Source organism: Sciurus carolinensis, chromosome 11, assembly GCF_902686445.1.
Source record: "Sciurus carolinensis chromosome 11, mSciCar1.2, whole genome shotgun sequence".
Taxonomy (NCBI): Eukaryota; Metazoa; Chordata; class Mammalia; order Rodentia; family Sciuridae; genus Sciurus; species Sciurus carolinensis.
The window spans coordinates 73,525,813-73,549,834 of record NC_062223.1 but is presented as its reverse complement, the minus strand read 5'-3'; the positions used below and the strand labels follow the sequence as shown (position 1 = coordinate 73,549,834).

The following is a 24,022-nucleotide window of genomic DNA, read 5'->3' as shown; positions in this document are numbered from 1 at the left end:
GGGAAGATTGCCTACATTCTGTCAATCAGAAAAATGTAGGCTATTTATTCTTTCCTGCCTATATTTATTTATACATCTTATAAAATGAAGTGTATACATGTAAGGTGTTGGAAGCAGGAAAGGGAAGTTAGAAATAACATGTGCAAAGGATGAAAACATGGTGCATCAAGCGAGCTGGAAAAATATGGAATTCCATACAGACTTTGGATAATTTCAACCTCGTTTCTGTGTGGAGGGCTAGTCCAACTTTGTTTGCAGTACTGAACTTCAAACCCAGTGGTGTTTTACCAGTTAACTACTTCCCCAGTTCTTTTTATTTACTTATTTCTACTTTTTTTTTTTTTTTTAACAGATTGGGAAAAAAACCTTTACTGCACCACAGGTAAAGCATTAATCTCTAGGGTATATAAAAACTCAAAAATACTTAAATACCAAAAAAAAAAAAAAAAGAGAGAGAAAAAGAAAAAGCAATCAATAAGTGGGCAAAGGAAATGAACACTTAACAGAAGAAATACAATCAACAAATATATGAAAAAAATGTTCAACATCTCCAATTTTAGCTTCCAATATCTATAACTCAAGTCCCACAATCATTCTTCACACAATGATAAATGAATAGGCAACAGAAAGACTAAAAATCAGTTATGGCAGCTGCAGACTACAGGATACCGAGTAAAGTGCAGAGTCAGATTTGCTGTAGGTGGTCAGATCAGATTTTAACCAACCAGTTCTGCAGAGTAGAGGGTCCAGCAGTTTCAGTTTCAGATCATCAGCTCCAGGTACAGTTTGGAGTGGGCCATGTGCAGTCATCAGAGGTAGGAAAAGCCACACTCCACTGAAGCTCAATGGGGGTAGGAAGTTAGAGGTTTGTCACTGTGGTGATTTTCCCAGGCAAGGCTCATGATGAATGACCAGGTGACAGGGTTCAAAGTGATGCCATGTTTAGTCTCAGTGGTCTTTTCCTTTTATGGGTCTTGAGTGAGGAGATTGCATCTGCTGATGTCAGTAAGCTCCTGCTTCTTATCTTCCTGATATTATTTCTACTTTTGAGAAAGTTTCATTAACTTGCTAAGGCTGACCTGGAACTTGGGATCCTCTTGTCTCAGCTTTCTGAGTAGCTGGACATATAGGAGTGTGCCACTACACCCTGTTCTGATCTGATCTTTTTAATTTTTTTTTTATTGGAGAGGGGTTAGTTTCTTACACTGTGTGATAACCTAACAGGATATGTTCCTTCTCTGTTATTCTACACACTTCATAGAAATAAGTATCTTTCCACTTCATTGTATTCCAGGTGCTTAAGGTGGTTCAGGACATACGGTGGAATCATAATGATTTTTTAAATTGAAGAATCAATGAAAAGTGCTTTATTAAGATTGTTTTATGTTTCTCTCTGTACTCATCCAAAATTCATAAGTTTCTCTTGAAGTTTTCAGAGTCACTCATCTTTGTTCATGGGACCAGAGGAAAGGGTGTTGTTTATTTGTCATTCTGAGCATTATTTGACGTGTAATTTATGGGCTATTTAATCTTTTTAGATACTGATTATGATTAGTACCTTCCCTCAGTGTGATTTACACAGATTCAGTGAGAACCTGGATACAAAAATGTTTCAAGGAGTATGAAAAGTCAGAGAAAATTAAATATTATCAGGATTATTAATTTACTCTGTTGTGGAGAGTCAGATTCTGGTTAAAATGACACTTAATCCGGATGCAAGCATGTAGTTGGGAATCAAGCAATTTATAGGATGGATTGACTGAGGATGACACATTGAAACCACATTTCCTGAAGATATGAATGGATATGCATATTTTTTAAAGATCAAGTGCTTTGGAATGAGATAGACATGGTCTTAAGCATCCACTCTGTTGTTTGTTAATTTTTAGTTGGGTAAAATTATTAAAAATCTCTATGAGTTTTAATATCCTCATTATGAAATAATGGAGAACAACATTTAACTCATAAAGTTGATCTTAATTGAATACAATGTATTTAAAGGGAATAGTCCAGTTTCTGATATATATATATTAGAAACATTATATGTATATGCATATATACATATATACACACACATATATAAAATAAAATAATATAAATAAAATATAAAATAAAAACTATATGTAGTTTTTTTATAAATATATATATATACATTTATACATACATATAAAGTTTTCAAATATTAGATTACTTATGCTTGGAAGGTAGGTTGCTTGCAAATGTGACTCAGGATGACTTCACAGAGGGGTTCCTGTGGAGGGGCATGGAAATGGTTAGACAGCTAATGAGGCCTATTAGGAAGAATACATATTGGGAACAGAGAACAGAGAAATTACTCTTACTTTTCTATCTTAATCCAGTTCTGACATGCAGAGAGCCTCTCTGACTGAGATTGTAGCCTGAGGCCTGGGGAAGAGGAATGGGTGTAGTCATCTGACACAGGCAGGCTGTTTGTGCAGACACCTATTATTGTCAGCCCCTGGGGCTAGAACTTTCTCTTAGGCCCTGATAGATGGGGTGTGCCTTGGGCCTGGGAGCAGGGTTTGAAGCTGTTTCTAAGCTGCTATAGAGAAACATATTCTTATGGGTCCCATCACTCTTGCTCCAAGCAGCACATTTAACTAATCAATATTACTTTCTGTTGCCTGGTGACTTTACTGGGTTATTGCCTATAAACAGCCTACCATGGGACTTGGTTTAGTCCCTGCTCTGCTGTGGGCCTGAAGAGAAGCTGCTGGTTCTTCCCACTAATGTGACCAGGTAAGGAGAGTGCATACGTGGGAAAGAATTAAATGGAAAAGAATTTAAAAAATGAAGAATGGTAGAAGGATAGGAGGAAGAAAGAGCAATGTGTTCATGGGAGTTATGAATAAGGCAATTGAAGAAGTGGCAGTAATGGTATAATGAATCCTTGATGAGATTGGGATAGAGAGATAAAAGATAGAAAGGAGAAGAATGGACAAAGGGAAAAGAAGATAGGACCCAGAACTCTTCTCTTGTGACTATAATTTTTCAACAATTAATTTTGTTAATTGAAACAGCTATTGTTTGAGATCTTGCTTTAGCAGCTAACATGGAGAGATGGAGAGCATGTATGCCCATACTATAAAGAACCTCACACTCTAGGAAGAAAGAAGAGATGACACTTGGGCATTTAAATTATCAATAGTCACTTTGCTTCACTATTAAGAACCAGAGTACATTTCCAAGCATTAAGATGCACAAAGCAAAGGGGAATTATCAATTTAACACATCCTGGAATTGTCAGGGAAAGACTTTGGTTATGGAGGGAATAGAATTCAGTATAGGCAAGTGAACAGAAGATTGCAGTTGGTAAATGAAGAGAATGGGTCCAAATAGCTATTGATGCCAGAAAACAGGGATTTGACTTGTAAATCATTAAGGTATAGAATTGGGTGGGTCTTATTCAGATAATCTTGTCTTGCTTTTTTTTTTTTTTAATATATAGGAAGATGTTATCTTCTACCTAAACCAGTCAGATGGAGACTTGTACCTGAAGATAGAAAACATTAGTCCATTTTTCTGGTTAGTGGACAATGTAGGGAAAACCTTGATGAACTTAGCACTGAACTTTGTCTTACAGTTAGCTCCCAAGTATATCAGCTTATCAAGAGAGAAAATTCTGCTACTCCTCCTGCCTACACATCTTCATCCCACAGGACACAAGTTCTCTAGCAGTGTGAGCCACCTTCTTCTCTTCTCCTACCCACCTCTCATTATCCAGTGTCATTTTTTTATTGTTGTTCTTTATGAGATGATATACCATTCAAAGACCAAAAGTTAGTGGGTATCTGCTTTATGGGCATTTTATCCTTACCCTTCCATTGTTGAACTTCCCTCTACATACACCCAACACATGAAGACACACAATACAAACATGCAGACATTCACACACATTTCCAAATACACTTGGACTCCACAAATACTCTTTAGAAAGTGATGAAGACAGAGATTTTTTTAAATTAGTTTTTTATTTTTACAGACTGTATTTTGACTCATTGTACACATATGGGGTATATCTTCATTTCTATGGTTGTGCACAAAGTAGATTCATACTATTTGTGTAATCATACATGTACATAGGGTAATGATGCCTGTCTAATTCCACCATTTTTCATACCCCTGTCCCTCCTCCCTCTCATTTCCTTCTATGTAATCTAAAGTTCCTTCGTTTTTCTCTCACCTCCCACCCTCCACCCCCGTTATATAGCACATCATCCACTTATCAGGAAAATTATGTTCATCTCTATCCCTCCTTTGAATTATATAGCTATATAAGAAAATATAATTTTTTTAATTTTAAAAGAAGAAAATCACAGCATCCAACTTTCTAGATTATCTTATAAGGTTGACATCTCTGATGGTCTAAAGTTTAGCAAGATATAATGGACTTTATAGTTAGTAAATCTGATTTTGAATTTCTACCTTGGCTACATTATTTAATATGTTCTATTTTATTTCTTCAAAACAGGAAAAAATATCCATTTTAAAAATATACTGGGATTTTATAAAAGTACACAGAAAGGAGGTTACCAAAATGGATAGTACACATAAAGAATCTTAATTATTTTCATTTTCTGTTTATCTACCATCTTTCTTATCCTAGTTAACTGGATAATCTTCAGGGTGTCTAGACAGATCTATTTCCCATGGATCATTCCCTCAAATTTTCTAGATCCAATCTATATTTCTTTCTTCTTCTATTGTAATGTCAAATATCTAGTATGATTGTAATGTCAAATATCTCAGAAAACCTAAAATTGTCAGAAACATTTGCCTGAAGTTTTTTGTAACTAATACAACAGAATTTTTGGTGTTACATTAAAAATAAACTAACCCAAGGGGAAAAAAGTCTATCAATACATCTAACGTAAAATTGACTGAGTTTTTATTAATTGCCACTCATTGTGCTTGTATCTGAGAAAATTTAAAGATGAACAACTTATTTTTTTTTCCTAAAGAGTTGGCATTCTGATTGAAGAAAGAAATGTGATCTGGAAATAATAATTCAGATGTTATAAAAGTATATGTAAAGTACTGTTGGAGGAGATTCAATAGATTATACATTGCTGAGGGATTCCTGGTTGTTTACCACAAAGAAAGAGATCTACTCTTAATGTATGTGCTTAGCAGCCAAAAAGAGAAATAATGACACAGAAATCTCAGCCATCTTCTGTTTTCCTATCTAGTTATTCCATCTTCTTCCAGGTAAGAATAGCAGTTCCATTTCTCCATGTAGTAGAAGTCCTTAATTAAGGTTTACCTTGGCTTCTTGCCTCATTTATTTTCACTAGGTTGAGTAAATTTTGAATGTAAAAACTGTTCTTTACTCATTCCTGTCTCCCTGGCTCTCACCACAGTCTGATTAAAATTGTCAGGATTATTTTGAATGTTTGATTTGATTCAGCATGTTTGTAATCTTGTCCCATATGGCATCAGTTTAGGAAAACTGATTCTTAGTGTTTTTTTCTAATCAAATCCTAGACAGGTACAATACAATAATCCTAAATATAACAGTATAAAATCTTTTTTCCCATTGAGTTAGGAAGGAAGTATTTCTATTATCATCATCAGTAGGTTGAAGGAGGTATATAAATTAACATTTCTCATATTTATCCTTCTATTATGCTCTGGAACTAGCAACTTTCTTGGATTTACTCTGTCAGCAGTGCGTAGATCTAGACGACTGGAAGATGAGGCCCTTAGAACTGACCATGTCCCTACAACAATGAGGCCAGATACATCATTCCGTGTCAGCTCTTTGAAGATGACTAATTGGCCTAAATAAAATGAACTATCAGGAATTGTTATTCTTTGGACCAACCGTCCTTAAACAATTTTTGAATGGTCATCTTAAGAATAAAATCTATACTTCTGCCTCCTTGTGACACCATTTCTGTTTTTTAATTTTTTTTTCATCTGTCATTCTATGGATTTTCTCATGCATTGAACTACTTGTTATTCCAACTTGTGGTGTCCATTCAGCCTGCCTGTCCCTGAATTGGTCTCCTTTTATTTGTCCCTTCTTCCATCTCATTTACAATTTTTCCAAAGTAATTTATGACATGATCCTGAGAGTCTCCCATACGTTTCACCTTGTTTGTAAATAATCTCAAGTCCATTCCAACATGGACTTTGCAAGGCACTCAAAAATAATTTCATCAACTGAATAATTATTTAAATTGACACAATTGTCTTTTTTTTTTTTTGGTACTGGGGATCGAACTCAGGGCCTTGTGCTTGCAAGGCAAGCACTCTACCAGCTGAGCTATCTCCCCAGCCCTGACACAATTGTCTTAATCCATAAAAGAAGAAAAATAAGGAAGGAGGAATGCAGGATTTGTTCTTGTATCTTCCCAATAACAAAAAGTGGTACAAACATTCATGGGCCCATCATATTAGTTAATGAAGCAAGGCATGGTCTCCACAGTGAATCATTAAATTTCTATCATAACTTTAACACATTATCAGAAATGAAGTACAAACTGATAATGGCAGGGTATTTTGTCTAGACTTACTTACTAGGATTAAATAAGGATAACTGAAGTTGTATATTCCAGAAAAATCATTGAAAATCTGGATAGGATTCATTAGGACAGTCAAGCAAAGTTGCCTAGTAGACATCAATGGGAAGGAGTAGAAACAAAAACCCTGAAGTTTTTTTCCCTGAGGAAAAATAGAACCTGAAAAACCATATAGAGAAACAGAATTAGAGGACACAGTGAATCCCAGTCGCACAAATACATGGAGTGGTGAAGGACAGAGTTATAGGAATTACCCACATGCAGGAACTGCAATAACAAAGTCCTAATACTAAGAGGAATTTCTAATAGGAGAGTATGAGGAGAGTGTGGTCCATGAACTAGGTACAAAGATACCTCTGGATATGTCATCCTGGACCAGTTTCTAACAAAGACATTGTGGAGTACGCCCCAAAGGTACCCAGGGTGGTACTTATGTACTTCTCTATTATTCTCGTAGTAATTTATATAGCTAGGAGACTTAATATAAAGACCCATTAGGTTATAATTGTAACTGTTTTTGTTTGCTATGTATGCTTGTGTTTTACCCGTCTGTAAGAATTTCTTATTTCAAGTCAGGCTAGTCTAGAAAATAAGGTGAAAATGAGATTAGGGAGACTAATGGGTATAATCTGGAAATGATTATGATCTGGAGACAGGAAAATATGGTCAGATCCTAAAAAGAACCATCCAAAACACTGCAGAACGATGTGATAGACACAGTGATTAGATTGGGAATTTTGAATAAAGAGATCCATTTTGTGTAATCTAGGAAGGGTTTATGCAAAAGTTAGGATTAAAAAAAGGATTAAATGACAATATTATCATTATTGTTTTTCTTTTCAGGGTGTGCCCTCAACTCAACATGTTAATTTTCAATAACACCACATCCTCCTCCTCCAGCTTCCTACTCACTGCCTTCCCTGGGCTGGAACGTGCTGATGTCTGGATCTCCATTCCTGTCTGCTGTCTCTATACCGTTGCCCTCTTGGGAAACACCGTGATCTTGTTTGTCATCATTACTGAGCAGAGTCTCCATAAGCCCATGTACTATTTCCTCTCCATGCTAGCAGCTGTTGATCTATGTCTGACCATCACAACCCTCCCCACTGTGCTTGGGGTTCTCTGGTTTTACGCCCGGGAAATCAGCTTAAAAGCTTGCCTCATTCAAATGTTTTTAGTGCACTTCTTCTCCTTTCTGGAGTCCTCGGTGCTGGTAGCCATGGCCTTTGACCGCTTCATGGCTATCTGTAACCCACTGCAGTATGCTATTGTCCTCACAGACATGATGAGCCTGGTGATTGGACTAATCATCTTCATACGACAGGTGATTTTCATGTTTCCCTGTGGTCTAGCCTTGAGTAATGTGTCTTTCCGCGGAGGCCAAGAACTTTCCCACCCATTTTGCTACCACCCAGACATGATCAAATTCACACATTCCAACCCCTGGATCAGCAATTTTTGGGGCATGTTTCTTCAGCTATTCTTGAATGGCACCGACTTACTATTCATTCTCTTCTCCTATGTCCTTATTCTCCGTACTGTTCTGACCATTGTGGCCCCCAGGAAGCAACAAAAAGCTCTTGGCACTTGTGTCTGTCACATCTGTGCTGTTACTGTTTTCTATGTGCCAATGATCACCCTGTCGTTAGCACACCGTCTCTTTAATTCTACCCCAAGGGTTATCTGTAGTATTTTGGCCAATATTTATCTTCTCTTACCTCCTGTACTGAACCCAGTCATCTACAGCCTGAAGACCAAGATGATCCGTCAGGCCATAGTTCAGCTGTTCCAGTTCAAGAGGTCACGGCACCCCAATGTGAGGGGCCTTAGAAGAAGGTGAAATTAAAGAGAGAAATTTATTTGGGGAAGTGTTATCTGAAGGCATTTTGGTGACTGAGGCAATTCCATTTGGAATATAAGAGTGGGAAAAAGAGAATAGAGTTTCCTTGAGCTTACTGGAGTTTTAAAAATACCACAATTCAAAACCCATTTAATTGTGTATATGTTTTCAAAACATTTAACAAAAAGATGGTGTCTCCTGTGTGATCACATAAAAAGAACAATAAAGACATTTTAATACAGTGGAACAATTTATCTGTTTTAAAACATCAATTCTTAGACCAGAAATAAATGACAATAATTTTATATTTGCATTCAGCTAAAAATCTTTTTTTTTTTCACATTCCAAAGGAGCAATGAAGATTTTCTTTGAGGTGGTAAAAAGAAAAGTTGCATGTGTATGCAAAAGCATGCACACAGAAATTTGTGATTACACACTATAGGAAAATCTTGCATGCTGGTTTCAACTCTTAGGGTCACTTCTAAAGAGGACTGTTTACTCACAGATGTACTCTTTGTACATCTTTTTAAAAATCCCCTCTCTCTCTCTCTCTCTCTCTCTCTCTCTCTCTCTCTGTACACATATACATTTACAGATTTACACAATGGTGTATGCTTAGGTGTCTCTTATTTGTTTGCATGATGTTCAATATTCTCTGTTAAGTCATAATATTTTGTGTTAGACTACACTAGAAGGTTTTCCTTTAATTCTCTACTGGAATTAGCAATTTGTTGTTCTTTTATGTGTGTTTAAGCTTATTTAAGCATATTTTAGTCAGTGAGTATTAACGTTTGTCTACTAGATCTCCCCATCACCAAACTGTAAGCTGCTTTATAGAAGGCCTATGTCTTATGCTTCATTTGATCCTTAAAACCTGATACACTGCCTGGTACATGCCACTTAGTTGTAACATTGTGTTGCATGGGTGAATGGTAGCATATAATATTTATATCATGGTTTAGGTTATGATGTCCTATTATTTAACATTTCAGTTATCCTTGACATATATCCATGTAAACATATATTTGATTGTGCCACTGATTATGTTATGAGAGTCCTAGTAATATGAATTATTCAATTTAGAAGGAAACAAAATAAGTCTAGTGTAGTGACTGATATTGTAGATTTTGGAATCATACTACCTGCATTAAGATTCAAACTCTGAACATATTAGACCTTTATATTCTTGGAAAAGTTGTTGATTTTTTTAAAGCTTTAACTTCCTAATATACAGAATAGAAGTAATTAATAAAATATAACACTCTGTGCTCCTGCAAAACTTAATGGTGTTTTTGTTTTGTTTTGTGGTACCAGAGATTGAACTGAGGGGCACTCAACCACTGAGCCACATCCCCCAAATCCCCAGCCCTATTTTGTATTTTATTTAGAGACAGGCCTCACTGAGTTACTTAGCTCCTCACTTTTGCTTGAGGCTGGCTTTGAACTCAAGATCCTCCTGCCTCAGCCTCCCAGGCCTCTGGGATTTCAGGTTTGTTAATAGAGATAAACATAGGCCAAGAGCATGACACCTGGTAAACACTGGGTATATCCTATTATTAATTTCTAATTTACTATTTAAATGTTATTCATATAAGCAATTACCTTTTAATAAAACATGCTTTTCCTTTTCACTTTTGCATTCTTGTTTTCTTAGAAAATTGTTCCCATCCAAAGATAATATTTTTACTTACATTGAAGTAAATTTTAAAGTTCCTTTAGCTCTCAATTTAGTTTAATTTATCTTTGACACAATGTCATGCCCACACATATGAAACATTACACTGTGATTTTTTTTTCCTACTAGAGTTATTTGACCAATCAATCTATATTGCATTATTTTCTGATATTGCTTTATTATATTTTAAGTTTTCAGGTCTTATATGGTGTGTTGCAATGTCTTGGTTCTATTTCCTTCCTCTGTCTATTGAGTTGTTGAGTGAACCACCAATTTTACACTGTATAATAAATGTCATCACCATATTGAGCTTTATCCTAGTTTGTTTATTTTTATCTTATATTCTCTAGTTTATGCTCATAACTCAATTTTTAGAATTATTTTGGTAAATTTCCAAAGAAATGTTACTGTAAGCTGGATTGGAAATGTATGAAAACTATATGAGAATGGAGAGAACCAGTTAACCTATTCAGTCTTCTGGTGTAGAAACAAGATTAATTGACACGTTATCACGTGAGAAATTCCTGTTTGGCATAGATTTGAATTTCTGAGTTTAGGGCAAACACTAAACAGGGTATAAACACTGTTTTTCATTTCACTCATGAAAATTGTGTGTGTGTGTGTGTATGTGTGTGTGTGTGTGTGTGTGTGTGTGTGTAGTTTAACAGAACATGAACTATTTTTCAGGGCAACCACAGGACTTAAAATTCTGTTACTGATTTTTTTTTTATTAGAGAATTACAGTGATACATAATAGTTGGGCTCATTTCAACAGTCATACATGCTTGGTATTTGCTTTATTCCATTTAGGTCCCTGCCCCCCTTTTCCCTCCCTCCCCCATTCTCCTTCCTCTAATTTACTGATCTTCCTTTTATGCATCTATGTATTTAACTTTGGTTGCTGCTTTTTACCTGTACACGAAGGTGGAATTCCCTGTGAGACACACACACACACACACACACACACACACACAGCATGTTTGTGTTAGATTTATTCTACAATTCCACTGACTGATTCTTACAACAGATTTTCTATCACTCCGGATGTTTTTTGTGCTTGTAATAATCTCTAACTTGTTGAAGACTCTTTTATTGTTAAGACTGTTTCTCAAAACAAGTTGGGAAATGTTGTATCAGGCTCCCCACCAGATGCCATTCCATATGCACTGTACAAGTACTAGAACTACACCAAGAAATTCGAGTTATGCCATTCTTTTGTGGAAACAAAACAAAAGTAAGAGAGACAGACATATGAGCTAATCATTTTGACAGAATTGGAGAATGTGTGGGGTCCCTGAGAAAGAATTGAGTAACAACGTGGGAAGAAGCAAGATTCACCCTTTGTTTCCTGATTAGGGCATTAGTCAGGATCAGCTATCCAACAGTAAAATTTCAGCTAAACTCACCTGGGGCAAAAAATAAATATGACTATTTATCCATCAAAGAATAACTTCATTAAAATGATTCTTTGAGATGGAAATAATATCATTTGTGAGTTCCATTTAGGCAATAAAATATTAAAATTTAATAACAATAGTATTTTTCCCAATTCATAAAAAAAGTGTTAAGAATTGACTTCTTCTAAATACATATGTATATGTGTGTATGTATATATATAGGTATACATGTTTACCCATATTAAGTGTGTGTGTAATCTATATATACTATGCATATACTATATATACATATATATACATTACATATACACATATGCATATGTATATACATATATAGTATATATAATACATATATAAAGTACATATATGTTTTATCTACATATAAAAATATATATATTTTATATATATATATATATATATATATATATATATATATGAACACACACACCAGGGATAGAACACATGGTTGCTCTACCACTAAGCTACATCCCCAGCCTTTTTTATTTTCATTTTTTGAGATAGGGTCTTGCCAAGAGGCTGAGGACCTCACCAAAATACTGAGATTTTTTTTTATATCTTTGCCTGTTACTAAGCAGACACAAATAAAAGATGAACAAGAAGCAAATGATTTTACAGAAAACAATTTGTGGGATCCAACTAGCTTTAGCTGGTTATTATCTTTTAAAATATAAAATCATATATGCATGCATAAGATTTTATATTACATAGTATAGAGATACTTTCTCCTACTTCAAAATTATTTCTAACTTATTTAGTGTAATTGGTTATATCATAATTTTAAATACCAAATACTTTAATAATCACAAGAATCATGTTATAAAATTTCTTTTAAAGCAGTTAATAATATTGTTCTTTAAAAACTACCATATATATTTCTTTTCTTTCCTACTACTTACCAAAAGTACAATCATCTGTCTACATAAAATAGTTTTTACTTCTTAAAACTCTGTAATAATGTGGGAAAAATTTTTTGTTTGTTTGTTTTTTGTTTTCCTTAAAGAATGTCATGAAAGAGTTCGTTGTCATAATACAGAGCTATGAAAACTGAGGTAAAAAAATTACTGGTTGTCCCTATTTTATCGTTAAGGAAGGAAGAGAAGAAGAACATTGTTATACTTCACAAGAACAGACTTCTTTCTCTTACATGGGAAATCAAGATTTCCTACAAAATAACTAAAGTTTCCTTGGTGAATTCCACATGAATTCAGTCACCTGAAAGAAAACTGACAACCAGATTGGAGTAGCATCCTTTAAACTCTGAGTTCTCTGATATTCATTACCTGCATGGGGACAAGCTTACCGGCACATGTATTTACCCTTGTACTATAAGCAGTGCAACTAAAACAGTATATCAGTGTATTAATTCACAATTATTAGTCATGCTATTGTATAATTGTCCCAACATCCCTATCGAAGTCCATGTAAGTCTTATGCTCACATAGTAACCAGCTACACTTAGTCAATATAGTAACCAACTCATAGATTATACTGATTATAAAGATGATTTTAAAAGATAATGATGAATCATTGATAATCCATCCCTTTGAAAGATATTCTTTTATTCCCCATCTTGGCTGGTTCTGCTGTACTTTTTTCCCCATATTTCACTTTAGACCTAGTTCTTCCAGAACTCATATCAATTTGCTGTGTCTTCACCCAACATGCAAAGGGGGTTCGTCAGAGGTAGCACTAGTAAGAAAATATCAGCAACAAGGATCATGGCAAGTGTGGACTTGTGCTGGCCAAAGTGATGTCTGGATGCTAAAGCCATGGTGAGCACATAGAATCTGAGCATGGCACCGATGTGGGAGACACGGGTGTCAAGGTCCTTCAGTACTATCTATGGGATCCAATTCTTATCACTATCTTCAGGATAAATGCACAGGACACAGCAATAACACCCTGTCTGACATCATACAGAGGTCAATGAGGAAACCACAGAAAAAAAGTGGACTATGTTTTCAGAGCAAGTCTACTTCATGAAGTCCTGATGGAGACAATAGAGTGAGAAAGTAGGCGTTCCCTACAGTACGTCAAACAGCACTAAGAGTCTATTTTAAATCGGAAACAGCTGACCCGTTTTGGCAACTCTGACACTAGAGAGGACATAGCTGAATCTCAGAGGATTATGGTTTGTAGTCAAAAGACATGACCAGTCCACGTCAGTGGATCCATGGATAAAGATTTCTTAAAAACCACAACAACAACGACAACAACAAACAATTGGGGAAATTGTAGAGACATTGATCACAGAGATTTGCAGCATAGAAGGGAGGAAGGAGCAGGTGGGGGACAGGTCCAGGTCAGCAACAGCCAACTTGGAAAGGAAATAGTATGTGGGTACAAGGAGTGAGGACTGAGTCTTGACACAAAGAATGCAGCAACTCAGTGGTAGATGCTTGCCTAGCACACATAAGGCTCTGGGTTTGATCTTCAGTAACACATAAAAATAATACATAAAATAAAGGTATTGTGTTCACCTACAACTAAAAAATATTAAAAAAAAAAAAAAAAGAATGGTGCAGTTGCCTAAGCTGGCCACCAGGTACAAGAGGCCCCTGGGGATGGAGTTCCACACATGAGCATGCTCCAACCCCGTGATTTCAATCAGAAAGGGATGGTGATCTCAATTTGGAAATTATTTATTCACAGGTCTGAAGTGACACAACATGTGTCTGTTGTGCTTATCTCTCTCTTTTTAGCAAGTTTGATAAATGAGCATAGAAAGTGCAATTTATAAAAATGTCATTGCTGGTGCATTATAGTAACACATAATAGTGAGGATCATTTCACATATTCATAAATGTATATGAAGTAATTTGCTCCATTTCAATCCCTAATACTTCTCCTTTCCCTCTTTTCCTTACTCTCCCTGATCCTTTTCCTCTACTCTATTGTTCTTCCTTCTTATTTATTTATTTATTTTTTAATTGGTGCTTTATACTTTTAAATGAAAGTGGAATTCATTGTGATATATTCATACATACATATCACATAATGTGGTCAATTTCCTTCTGCAGTTCCTCCTCTTTCTCGTCCCTTCTCCCTCCCCCTTCTTCTGCTCCACTGTTCTCCCAATGTTTGTAAGTTCTCCCCCTTTTATTTTTTTGCGGTGCTGGGGATTGAACCCAGGGCCTTGTGCTTGCAAGGCAAGCACCCTACCAACTGAGCTATATCCCCAGCCCAAGTTCTCCCCTTTTTAAAAATCCTTATTTCTCCCTAGCTTCTGCATGTGAGAGAAATCATTTGACCCTTGATTTTCTGAGGAAAAGATAAAATTCAGGACCTATCGGAAAGCTGATTGAGTCTCTAAACACTGAACTTGGTGAATTTAAAGAAGAGTGTATTTGAACCATGAGGAAGATGGATTGGACTTGAGAGAAATTAAGCAACTGCTCAACAAAAAAGAATGCAAGAAACCTGTGAAGAGATGAGTAGGGGATGGGGAGGGAGAGAAGGAAAGCATTTATAAAACAAACATGTAGTTTGTAGGAAATCCACAAATTCCACTAAAGGACTAGAAATAACTTTAAACTCACTGTAAATCTACTAATTAGACTATTTTGGTAATATAGTCTTTCCCTTGTTCTTTAAAACAAAATGAATCCCTCTCATGCGTTTTGTGACATCAGATTCATTCAGTATGCAGAATTTTGTACCAAGACATTCTTCACCAAATGTATATTTTAAACTTATTCTCCTGTATAGAATTATTTTAAGGAAATGTCGGAAGATTGAATAAAGAACAGAAAATTCAACTGGAAGGAGGGCAATGAGTTGATTGTCATGACAGTCTGTGTGAGGTACTGAGGTGTCAGTATTGCTATGGACAAAAAAGGAAAACTTTTCAGAAACTGGAGGCTGAAATGATGAATTCGAATTTTGTCTTGAGAATCTGGCAGAGATGACAGAATATTTCAAGACTGACATCCTGCAGAGAGCTTGAAACAGGAGGCAGGCATGCGGCCTCTGTGGCAAATGTAACATTGCAATGGCTCCTTTACAAGGTGACCATACTTGGGTGTGGATATGGAAGCTTCTCCAGGTCACCTACATTTCTCCTCTCATTGTCCCCTTCCTCCACCTTCAAAGTCAGCAATGCGACATCTGCCTGTGCTGTTTGCCTTCTGTTACCGTTCCCTCTGACCAATGATGGGAAAGGGGCTCTGCTTTTAAGGATCCACATAATTAAATTTGGTCCACCAAGGTAATCCAGGATAATATCCCTCTCTCAAGGTCTTCAGCCGAGGTCACATCTGCAAAGTTATCTTTTGCTCTGTGAGGTAATATATTCACAAGTTTCAGGGGCTAGGAAGTTGAACTCCATGTAGGAGGGTGCATTTTCTGCCTATCATGAATATATTGCTTCAACTTCTCTTTATTGCATTTATTTGTCAAGCACTACATTATATCTGTTATTTTTTATAATATTAGAAATTGAAATTGTCATTAAATAGGTTTATTCATTAAAATAGGAATAATAAATGCATTGCATAAGGAGCACATTTTTTGAGCTTGAAGAAGTTAAGCTCCAACTTGTTAAATATACAAGAGACATCACACAGAGAAATAATATTTCACATGTGATTACTGGTTGCAACAAAATGTTAAGTAGATATTCATTTTCTTTCTTTCCATGATTTAAATGTGCTCATTGAGTCTTTTGAATTCTTTCCCGCTTCTGTTTTTGCTATTGTTTCAATGCACCCTCAGTCTCCCCGCTCTTGATAATGTGTGCAGGTTCAATGAAGACTTACATGTTCAATAAATGTTAAGTATAAACAGTGAACATATATTCATGACAAAATGAATACAAAGAAACAATGACCATAAGAAGAAAATAGACTATGTTCAACAGATAGATCAGCATGTAGAATAGTTATTTATATAGAACATTTTAAGTTTATTTTATGTTTTCATGGAAAATGAATTCTCATATTTTTCCATTTTTAAATTATAATTATTGACATCTATTAAGTGTACAAATTAATGGCATTCACTGTGACATTGCCACACATACAAACATCAGGTATCAATCATATCAGAGGATCACCCTTCCTGTACCCTTGCCACTCTCCCTTCCATCACGTTTCCCGGCTTCTTGTAATCCCTCTTCCATGCTAAGGTCATCTTTTTTTTTTTTTTTTTTTTGAGAAACAGACATGAGATACTTGTTTTTTGTATATCTTATTTATTTCACTTAACGTGATATCCTCCAGTTTCATCCATTTTTTCCTACAGATAAAATTTCATTCTTCTTTATAGCTAAATAATACCCCATTGTGCATGTGTGTGTGTGTGCGTGCATGTAGTGTTTTTTCTTTTTTAATGGATTCATGTATCTCAGTTATTGTGAATAGCACTGTAATAAACATGAGTATTCGGGCATTTCTTTTGAATGCCAAATTATTTCCTCTGAATTTAGACCTAGAAGTGGTATGGATGGATCATACGGTAGTTCTACTTTTAGTTATCTGAAGAACCTTTACACTGTTTTCCATAGTGGCTGTACTGATTTACATTCCTACCAAGAGTGTATAAAGGCTCAATTTTCTCCACAGTCTAGTTAGAATTTATTATATTTTGTATTTTCTCATTTTTATGATTTTTTTTTGTATTTTCACTGTTTTTTTGCAAATTTCAATGTTAGAGTTAATAGAAGATAGTTGAATTATTAGATATACTTCTAAGTTTAAACTTTTGAGGTAATGAATGTCTTATAGCCTTTGGAAAACTTCACAATATGATTGTGAAAGAATGCAGATCGAAATTATAAAACAAATATAAAATACTAAGATCATCTTAATACTACTATGAAAGTAGTTATGAACTCAGAAATCCCCAGGAATGTCTCAGAGACCATCCAGGATGCCCGTAAAACACTGAGAGGCCCATATTTGTTAAATAAATGCAAAGTTTCAGTTAGAAATGACAGAGGATCAATCACAGTGATGCATAAACACAAAAGACATGATCTCTACCCTGAAGAGAATTCCCCTCCCCACAGAAGTGTACACTGGCAATGGAGTTGTGAGCTCGCAGGCACATCTGTTTGGGGGAGCTGATGTCCTGACGGTGATTCTGACATAGACAGGGCGTGAAGCACAACAACTTGACAAAGTGTTCATGGCTGCACACAAGGTATGATTGCATGTAATGCTGTGACCACCATAACCTGAGGGTGTCATCCTATTTATGCCATAAAATTGAAAATTATTATTTTTTTCCAATTGTATGCAAATCTTTGGCCTCAAGCCCACTGTAAAATTATAGTATGGGATATAGGAACAAATTACACTGAATTCAAAGAAGAATGCAGGAGTTTGGGAGACAATTGTTGACTCCAGAACCTTTAAACTTAAGCTTAGTATGAGTCATAAATTTCATAACTATTCTGTTTATATTCCCTTAATAAAATTGCCATCTGTCCTCCTTATAATGTCCATTCTACTACTTTCCCTGTTTCACCACACAAAGTTAGATTTTTAGGCTTAGCCATTCTCATGATATCTATATCCTGAAAATATTCTATCAAATTTACTGGTGAATATTTTCCAATTTGTCAACTTCACCTCTGTTGCTTCCTCTTGTCTCTTAAGATGATCTCTCACTAGAACTGCAGTATTGTCTTCTAACTGTTCCTCTATTCTCCAGTCTTGTTCTCTCCAGTTTTTCTTTCTTTCCTTCTCTTCCCTCTCTCTTCTCCTCTCCAACCCAGGTGCCATAGTGATTCCTGCACATGACTTAGTAGATCATGTTTGCCTTCATAATAAGTTCTTAACATCTCTCATTCAACCCTTCAACGAATCTTGTTATTTCTTCATTATACATTTTGTAAAATTTTTCCCTCTACTTCCACAATCACCCTCTGCTCTGAGCCTGTCCTCTCTTACCTAGATTATTATAATGATCTCCTTTTTGTCCATTCCCTCCTGCTGCTCTCTTGTCTCCTGCAGATGATCCTGTAAAATATGAACCATATCAAGTTACATTCCTACTGGCAATTCTCCAATGACTCCCCATCTCATCCTGAATTGAAATTCCAGACCTATCAGTGACTTGGGTGACATGGTCAGCATGCCCTTTCTTTCCTCCTTCCTACTGTGTTATCCATGCCACAGTGGCAGATGCAGCGGCACTCCCAACATACCTAAGCATGAGCCACGTTCCTGCTCTGCACCTTGCACGTGCTCTTCTCTCTATTGGAACCTTTTTCCCAAGACATGCTTGTGCTGCATCCTCACATTCTTGAAATATCACCTCAGTGAGACTGTCCTTGACCATCTTAAAATCACAACTTTCCTCAACTCGGTGCTTACTCTCCTTTTCTATGTTAATTTTTCTCCCGAACACTTTTTGCTAATAGAAAAGGACATAAGATGTCCTTTTTTATTTCTAATGTTTATTGCCTGTTTAACCTCACTATACTCCTGAGGGCAATGTTTTTGTTGGTTCTGTTTCATTGTTCTATTCCTAAAACCAAGAACATCACCTGGTATATTAAAGTATAAGTACTCAATAGTTATTAGTTGAATGAATTACTAAATACACAGTCATTGTAAATTCTGATCCCTGTGTGTTTCTGGTTGCACCTTAAGACAACTCCTCCTCTCAGTCTCAAGAGAATTCAAGTCTGAGTGGTTCCTGCATATTTTGTGTTTTTATTTTTTGCAGCTGGGGTTCAAATGGAGGGCCTCATGCTTGCTGTGGAAGCACCACACCACTGAGCTACAACTCCAACCTCGAGCAGTTCTTGACGAGAATTGTTTATAGTTTCTCAAACAAGTAATGTTCCCTCTCATCTTTTGGCTTTTTTACAGAATATTTGCTTTGCTTGGAATGGTATTTTTACTCAGCTTTACCAAGATAATACCAAGTTCACCTCCAGAACTCAATTTGTATATCATCTGGAATGATGAAATATTTACTAGAATATGAATTCCTCAAGGATGAGAGACTTGTCTTGTTTGTCAATTTATTCCCTATAATTGTCATAGAAGTTTGTTTCTGAGTGTGGAATAATAAACAAATGCATGAATGTAAGTGTGGTACTGGCTCTACATTCTATTCCATGCTTAGTGATAGACTCCCACCCTGCTGTAATTATTGTCTATTCCCTCTCTCTCTCTCTCTTCTTTGCTGTGCTGGGGTTTGCACTCAGAGCCTCACACACGCTAGGCAAGGATTCTACTGCTGAGTTACATCATATCTTTAAGTTAAGTAGGCAGCCTTGCAACATAGACATTTTTATGTTAATTCAATAGAAAATTGAGTTCATTTAAAAAATTTGTTCTTTTTAGATGTACATGACAGTAGAGTCTATTTTGACATATTATATGTACATGGAATATGTATAGTATGAAAAGTAACAATTTTCCAAAGGCACACAGAAATTAGGACTTTCTAAGTCAGACTTTGTTTACTGCACTTTCTAGTATATCAAAATAACATGAATTCATTATAGGACATAAGAAAACATAACTAACGTGTGGATATAGAAATTATATAGTGCACATCAGAAAGGTAGATTCCACCTGTACAATTAAACATGTGTCTCAATTGTTTCCTGGGTTTTAGGATGGTGTGTGTGTGTGTGTGTGTGTGTAAGGGAGAGGTACCAGGGATTGAACTCAGGGACACTCAACCACTGAGAGCAAGACCTCTTTTGTATTTTATTTAGTGACAGGGTCTCACTGAGTTGCTTAGTGCCTCCCCATTGGTGAGACTGGATTTCAACTCAAAATCCTCCTGACTCAGCCTCCTGAGTTGCTGTGATCACAGGTGTGTGCCACCAAGCCTGGCTAAAGTTTTGAAGTACATAGACACACGATATAGTAAGTACTCCTGACATACACGTAATCTATTTTATTATATTTGCTGTGTGTAGCTAATCTTAATTCTGCCACAGTATCATTCTCAAGGTTGACATAGTCATCAAACAAAAACAGTTTTCTCATATTAGACAGAGGAGGCTCTGGTGGTGGAGGGCATGGAAAATATAACTTACCAGTATCATACTCTATTGTACCCCTCCACGTTCATCTGATGAATGAGAACTGTGCGAGAGCTGTGGTTTGCCTGTTCTTGTATTTGTTGTGTAAATAAAGTAAGAGTTTCCTCTATTTTATGTACGTGAGTAATTATAAAGGCAGAGGAGTAAGGATGCAAAGGAGACAGTGCCTCCAAGACTTGACCAGGCTAGTAACAAAGAGCATGGTCACCCGATCACGGATCTGTTTGGTCTTCACACTGTAGACAATGGGGTTCATCACAGGAGGGAACAAAAGATACACAAAGCCCATAACTACCTGGACCAGATGGGGTGCCTTCTTTCCAAAGCGATGGATGACAGACAAACCAATCATGGGCATGTAGAAGAGGAGCACAGCACAGATGTGGGAAACACATGTATTAAGAGCTTTGAGCCTCTCAGCCCTGGAGGCGATGGATAGCACGGTTCGCAGGATCAGAGCATAGGAGAAGAGGATCAGCAGTGAGTCTACACCTACTGTAGAGACAATGACAAACATGCCATAGATGCTGTTGGCCTTGATATCTGCACAAGCCAATTTCATCACCTCTTGGTGGAGACAATAGGAATGTGAGAGGACTGGGGAGCCACAATAGGGGAATCTTTTGAGCATAAAAGGCAATGGGAAAATGAGTGCTACACTTCGGCCCAGAGATGCAAGGCCAATCCTGCCAATGACTGTGTTGGTGAGGATGGAAGCATAGTGCAGGGGGCGGCAAATGGCCACAAAACGGTCAAAAGCCATAGACAGTAGCACAGAGGACTCCAGGAAGGACAAGCAGTGAATGAAAAAGAGCTGGGCAAAACAGGCATCATGACCAATATCTCGTGCCCCAACCCAAAAGATGCCCAGCACTGTTGGTAAGGTGCAAAGGGACAGCCCCAAGTCAGTCAGAGCCAGCATGGAGAGGAAGAGGTACATAGGCTCATGGAGGGAGGGCTCTGTTTTAATGATAAAAAGAATGGTGCAGTTGCCCAGGATGGAAACCAGGTACATGAAGCACAGTGGGATGGAGATCCAGATGTGCATGTGCTCCAGCCCAGGAATGCCACTCAGCAGGAAGGAAGAGGTCATGCTGCTGCTGTTTCTCAAGGATCCCAGTGTCATTGTATGTGGAGGGAAGGAGTGAGTCTGATTTCCTCCAAAATCCTGAAATGGATTGTGGAAGTGCTGTTGATTGCAGTTTGAAAAAATTGAATGTAAGGGAGAAAGGGAGAGAGGGAGGAGGGAGAGCAAGAGAGAGAGAGAGAGAGAGAGAGAGAGAGAGAGAGAGAGAGAGAGAGAGAGAGGGAAAGGGAGAAAGATATTAGAATTAAATAGAAATAGAACTGGAACTATACAGTTGTTCTAAGAGGCTGTTTCACTCTTCTCTCTGGCTTCCTCTTATTAACTGTTTGAAGGAAATATTTTGTTATCTTGTAGTTTCAATAAGATAGACATGGGATTGTCAAATGACTTGCTAATGTTGTGCTACTTTTAAGAGTTAAACTGGGTGAGTTGATTATTCTGACCATTGTATCAACCAGGTTCCCTTGCCTTCTAGGGATATTTTTTTTTTTTAGTTGGTTGTCTGGTTGATTTTGAGCTCATGGGCTTAAGGGATTCTTCTGCTTCAATCTCCTGTGTGTGTAGATGAGACAATAGGTGTGTGCTACCTAACTCAGCTTTAAATTTTTATTGGATTTAGTCACTGCCTCAGCAATGTCCCCAAATTTCTTTTATCTTCTCTTTCCTCTAGCTTGCTTTGTTCCTTTGCTCTTCTGCAATCTTACATCAGTCAAATAAAACCTGTAACCCTAGACAAAGGCAAGCCCTTCACTCACCTCCTCTGATCTTCCCAACACAGAAGCCCAGCCTGCTCCAGAGTGTTCATGAATGCTGCCCAACTCACAACTCTGGAATGAACCGGAGAGCGTGTGGTGATGGCTGTTTGTGAAGCTATTCCTGACTGCTACATAAAAAAATCAAAGTCCTGATCCTCCACTCAGTCAGGAACTGGCATTTCCCAGAAGTCTAGGAATCCAACTGCTGAGGAACTGGGAGAGAATGCAGCACCATCCTCCAAGGCCACATTCTCTATCATGAAGCCAAGTCCACAAGAGTCCACAGAATAATGGTGAATGATGCTGGTAGGGCCCATTCTTCTAGAGATGGAGAAATACAGGTTTGAGAGTTTTGCTAAGGGGCAGAAGTCATATGCCAATTGAGGTTTCTTGACTTCTAGAGCAGTGATCTCCTCACACCCCATGGATAATCCCACTGGAATGTGAGCTCAAAGAGGGTACAGGCTTTGCTTCCTTAGCCTCTATGAAGCCTGTGCCTAGAATATGCCCTGGCATGTAGCAGGTGCTCAACTTTTTTCTCTTACATGAATAGAGTTTAATTTTATTTAGTTAACTATTAGTAACTCGGTACATTTTTAATTTCCTTAAAAACTCCTGTGAATGGTGTTTTTATAATAGTGCCATTTTACAGATGAAGAAATAGAGACTTAAAGAAAATTATGAACATATATAAGAGCAAAGAAATGTAAAAGGCCAAAATGGGGTTTGAAGCAAGAGTTCATTTTGCTGAGTCAAGACTCAAATCAACTGTTAAACCTTTTTTTAATAAATGGTAATTCAGTGTCAAAAAGCAGCAGTTAGCACAAAAACCAAAGTTTAATAGATCTTTAAAAAGTACTGACTCCTGATTTCTATCGAAAATAAATAAATGAATTGGTGATATAGCACAGTGATAGAGCACTTGCCTTGAATATGTGGGACTCTGGGTTTTTAGTCCCAGCACTGAAAAAAAAAAAAAAAAAAAAAAAAAAGAAAAAGAAAAAACATGAACAAAATATTGATCAGAGAAATACACATAAATATATAGAGACTTTTTGTCTTTCACTCCAGTGTCATTAATAGCCTCTGTCATGAACTCACATTGTCCACTTGAAGGAGAGGTGGCTTTCACATTAAGTTCCTCAGTTTCTGTTGTGGCCATCATCAGTGGTCACTACCTTATTCATCACAGTGAATTCAGAAAAGCCAGGATAAACTTACCTGTCAGGGACAGGCATGCTGTGTCACAAAAGACAGCATAACTTATAAAAATAAAGGCAGAAAATTCTCTTGACATCAGTGTGAGATAGAATGATGGAAGATACAGACATAATTCCCTAATAAACGTCTACTATACACCATGTATACACCAGGACCACAGCAAAAATGATCACATTATGGTCTTTGAGAAACCTTGCAAGTTAGCGTTATTATCTCAACTTGCAAATGTAGAATGAGAGAATTTGATAAAGTGCCTGAAGTCATACAGTCCATGGGGCAAAGCTGGAATTCAAACTTAAATTTCTGAAGCTCCAAAGCACATACTAAAAATAAGGGAAAAATTAAATTAACAAATCAGCTGTTTAGTGGGTGAAGGTTAAATGACAAAAGATATAAAGAGATATCAAAAACGTTTGGTTCCTACCTTCTGTTTGTGGTAAGCTAAAGACATACTCTCTTTGGAATTGG

General features: G+C 36.7%; 2 protein-coding genes across 2 annotated transcripts; one reads left to right on the top strand and one right to left on the bottom strand.

Annotated features, from left to right (window-relative positions):
* The first annotated feature begins 7,389 nt into the window (after positions 1-7,389).
* LOC124958167 (olfactory receptor 51T1) lies at positions 7,390-8,385 on the top strand. The gene has a single exon (XM_047515935.1). It carries the CDS (start codon positions 7,408-7,410, stop codon positions 8,383-8,385), a length of 978 nt encoding a protein of 325 aa, XP_047371891.1. The 5' UTR covers positions 7,390-7,407.
* A 6,940-nt stretch (positions 8,386-15,325) lies between these two features.
* LOC124959582 (olfactory receptor 51G2) lies at positions 15,326-21,617 on the bottom strand. The gene is made up of 2 exons (XM_047517987.1): positions 20,700-21,617; positions 15,326-15,373 (listed from the first exon to the last, which is right to left on the bottom strand). The coding sequence occupies exons 1-2, from the start codon at positions 21,615-21,617 to the stop codon at positions 15,326-15,328; spliced, it is 966 nt and encodes a 321-aa protein (XP_047373943.1).
* Positions 21,618-24,022: the final 2,405 nt, after the last annotated feature.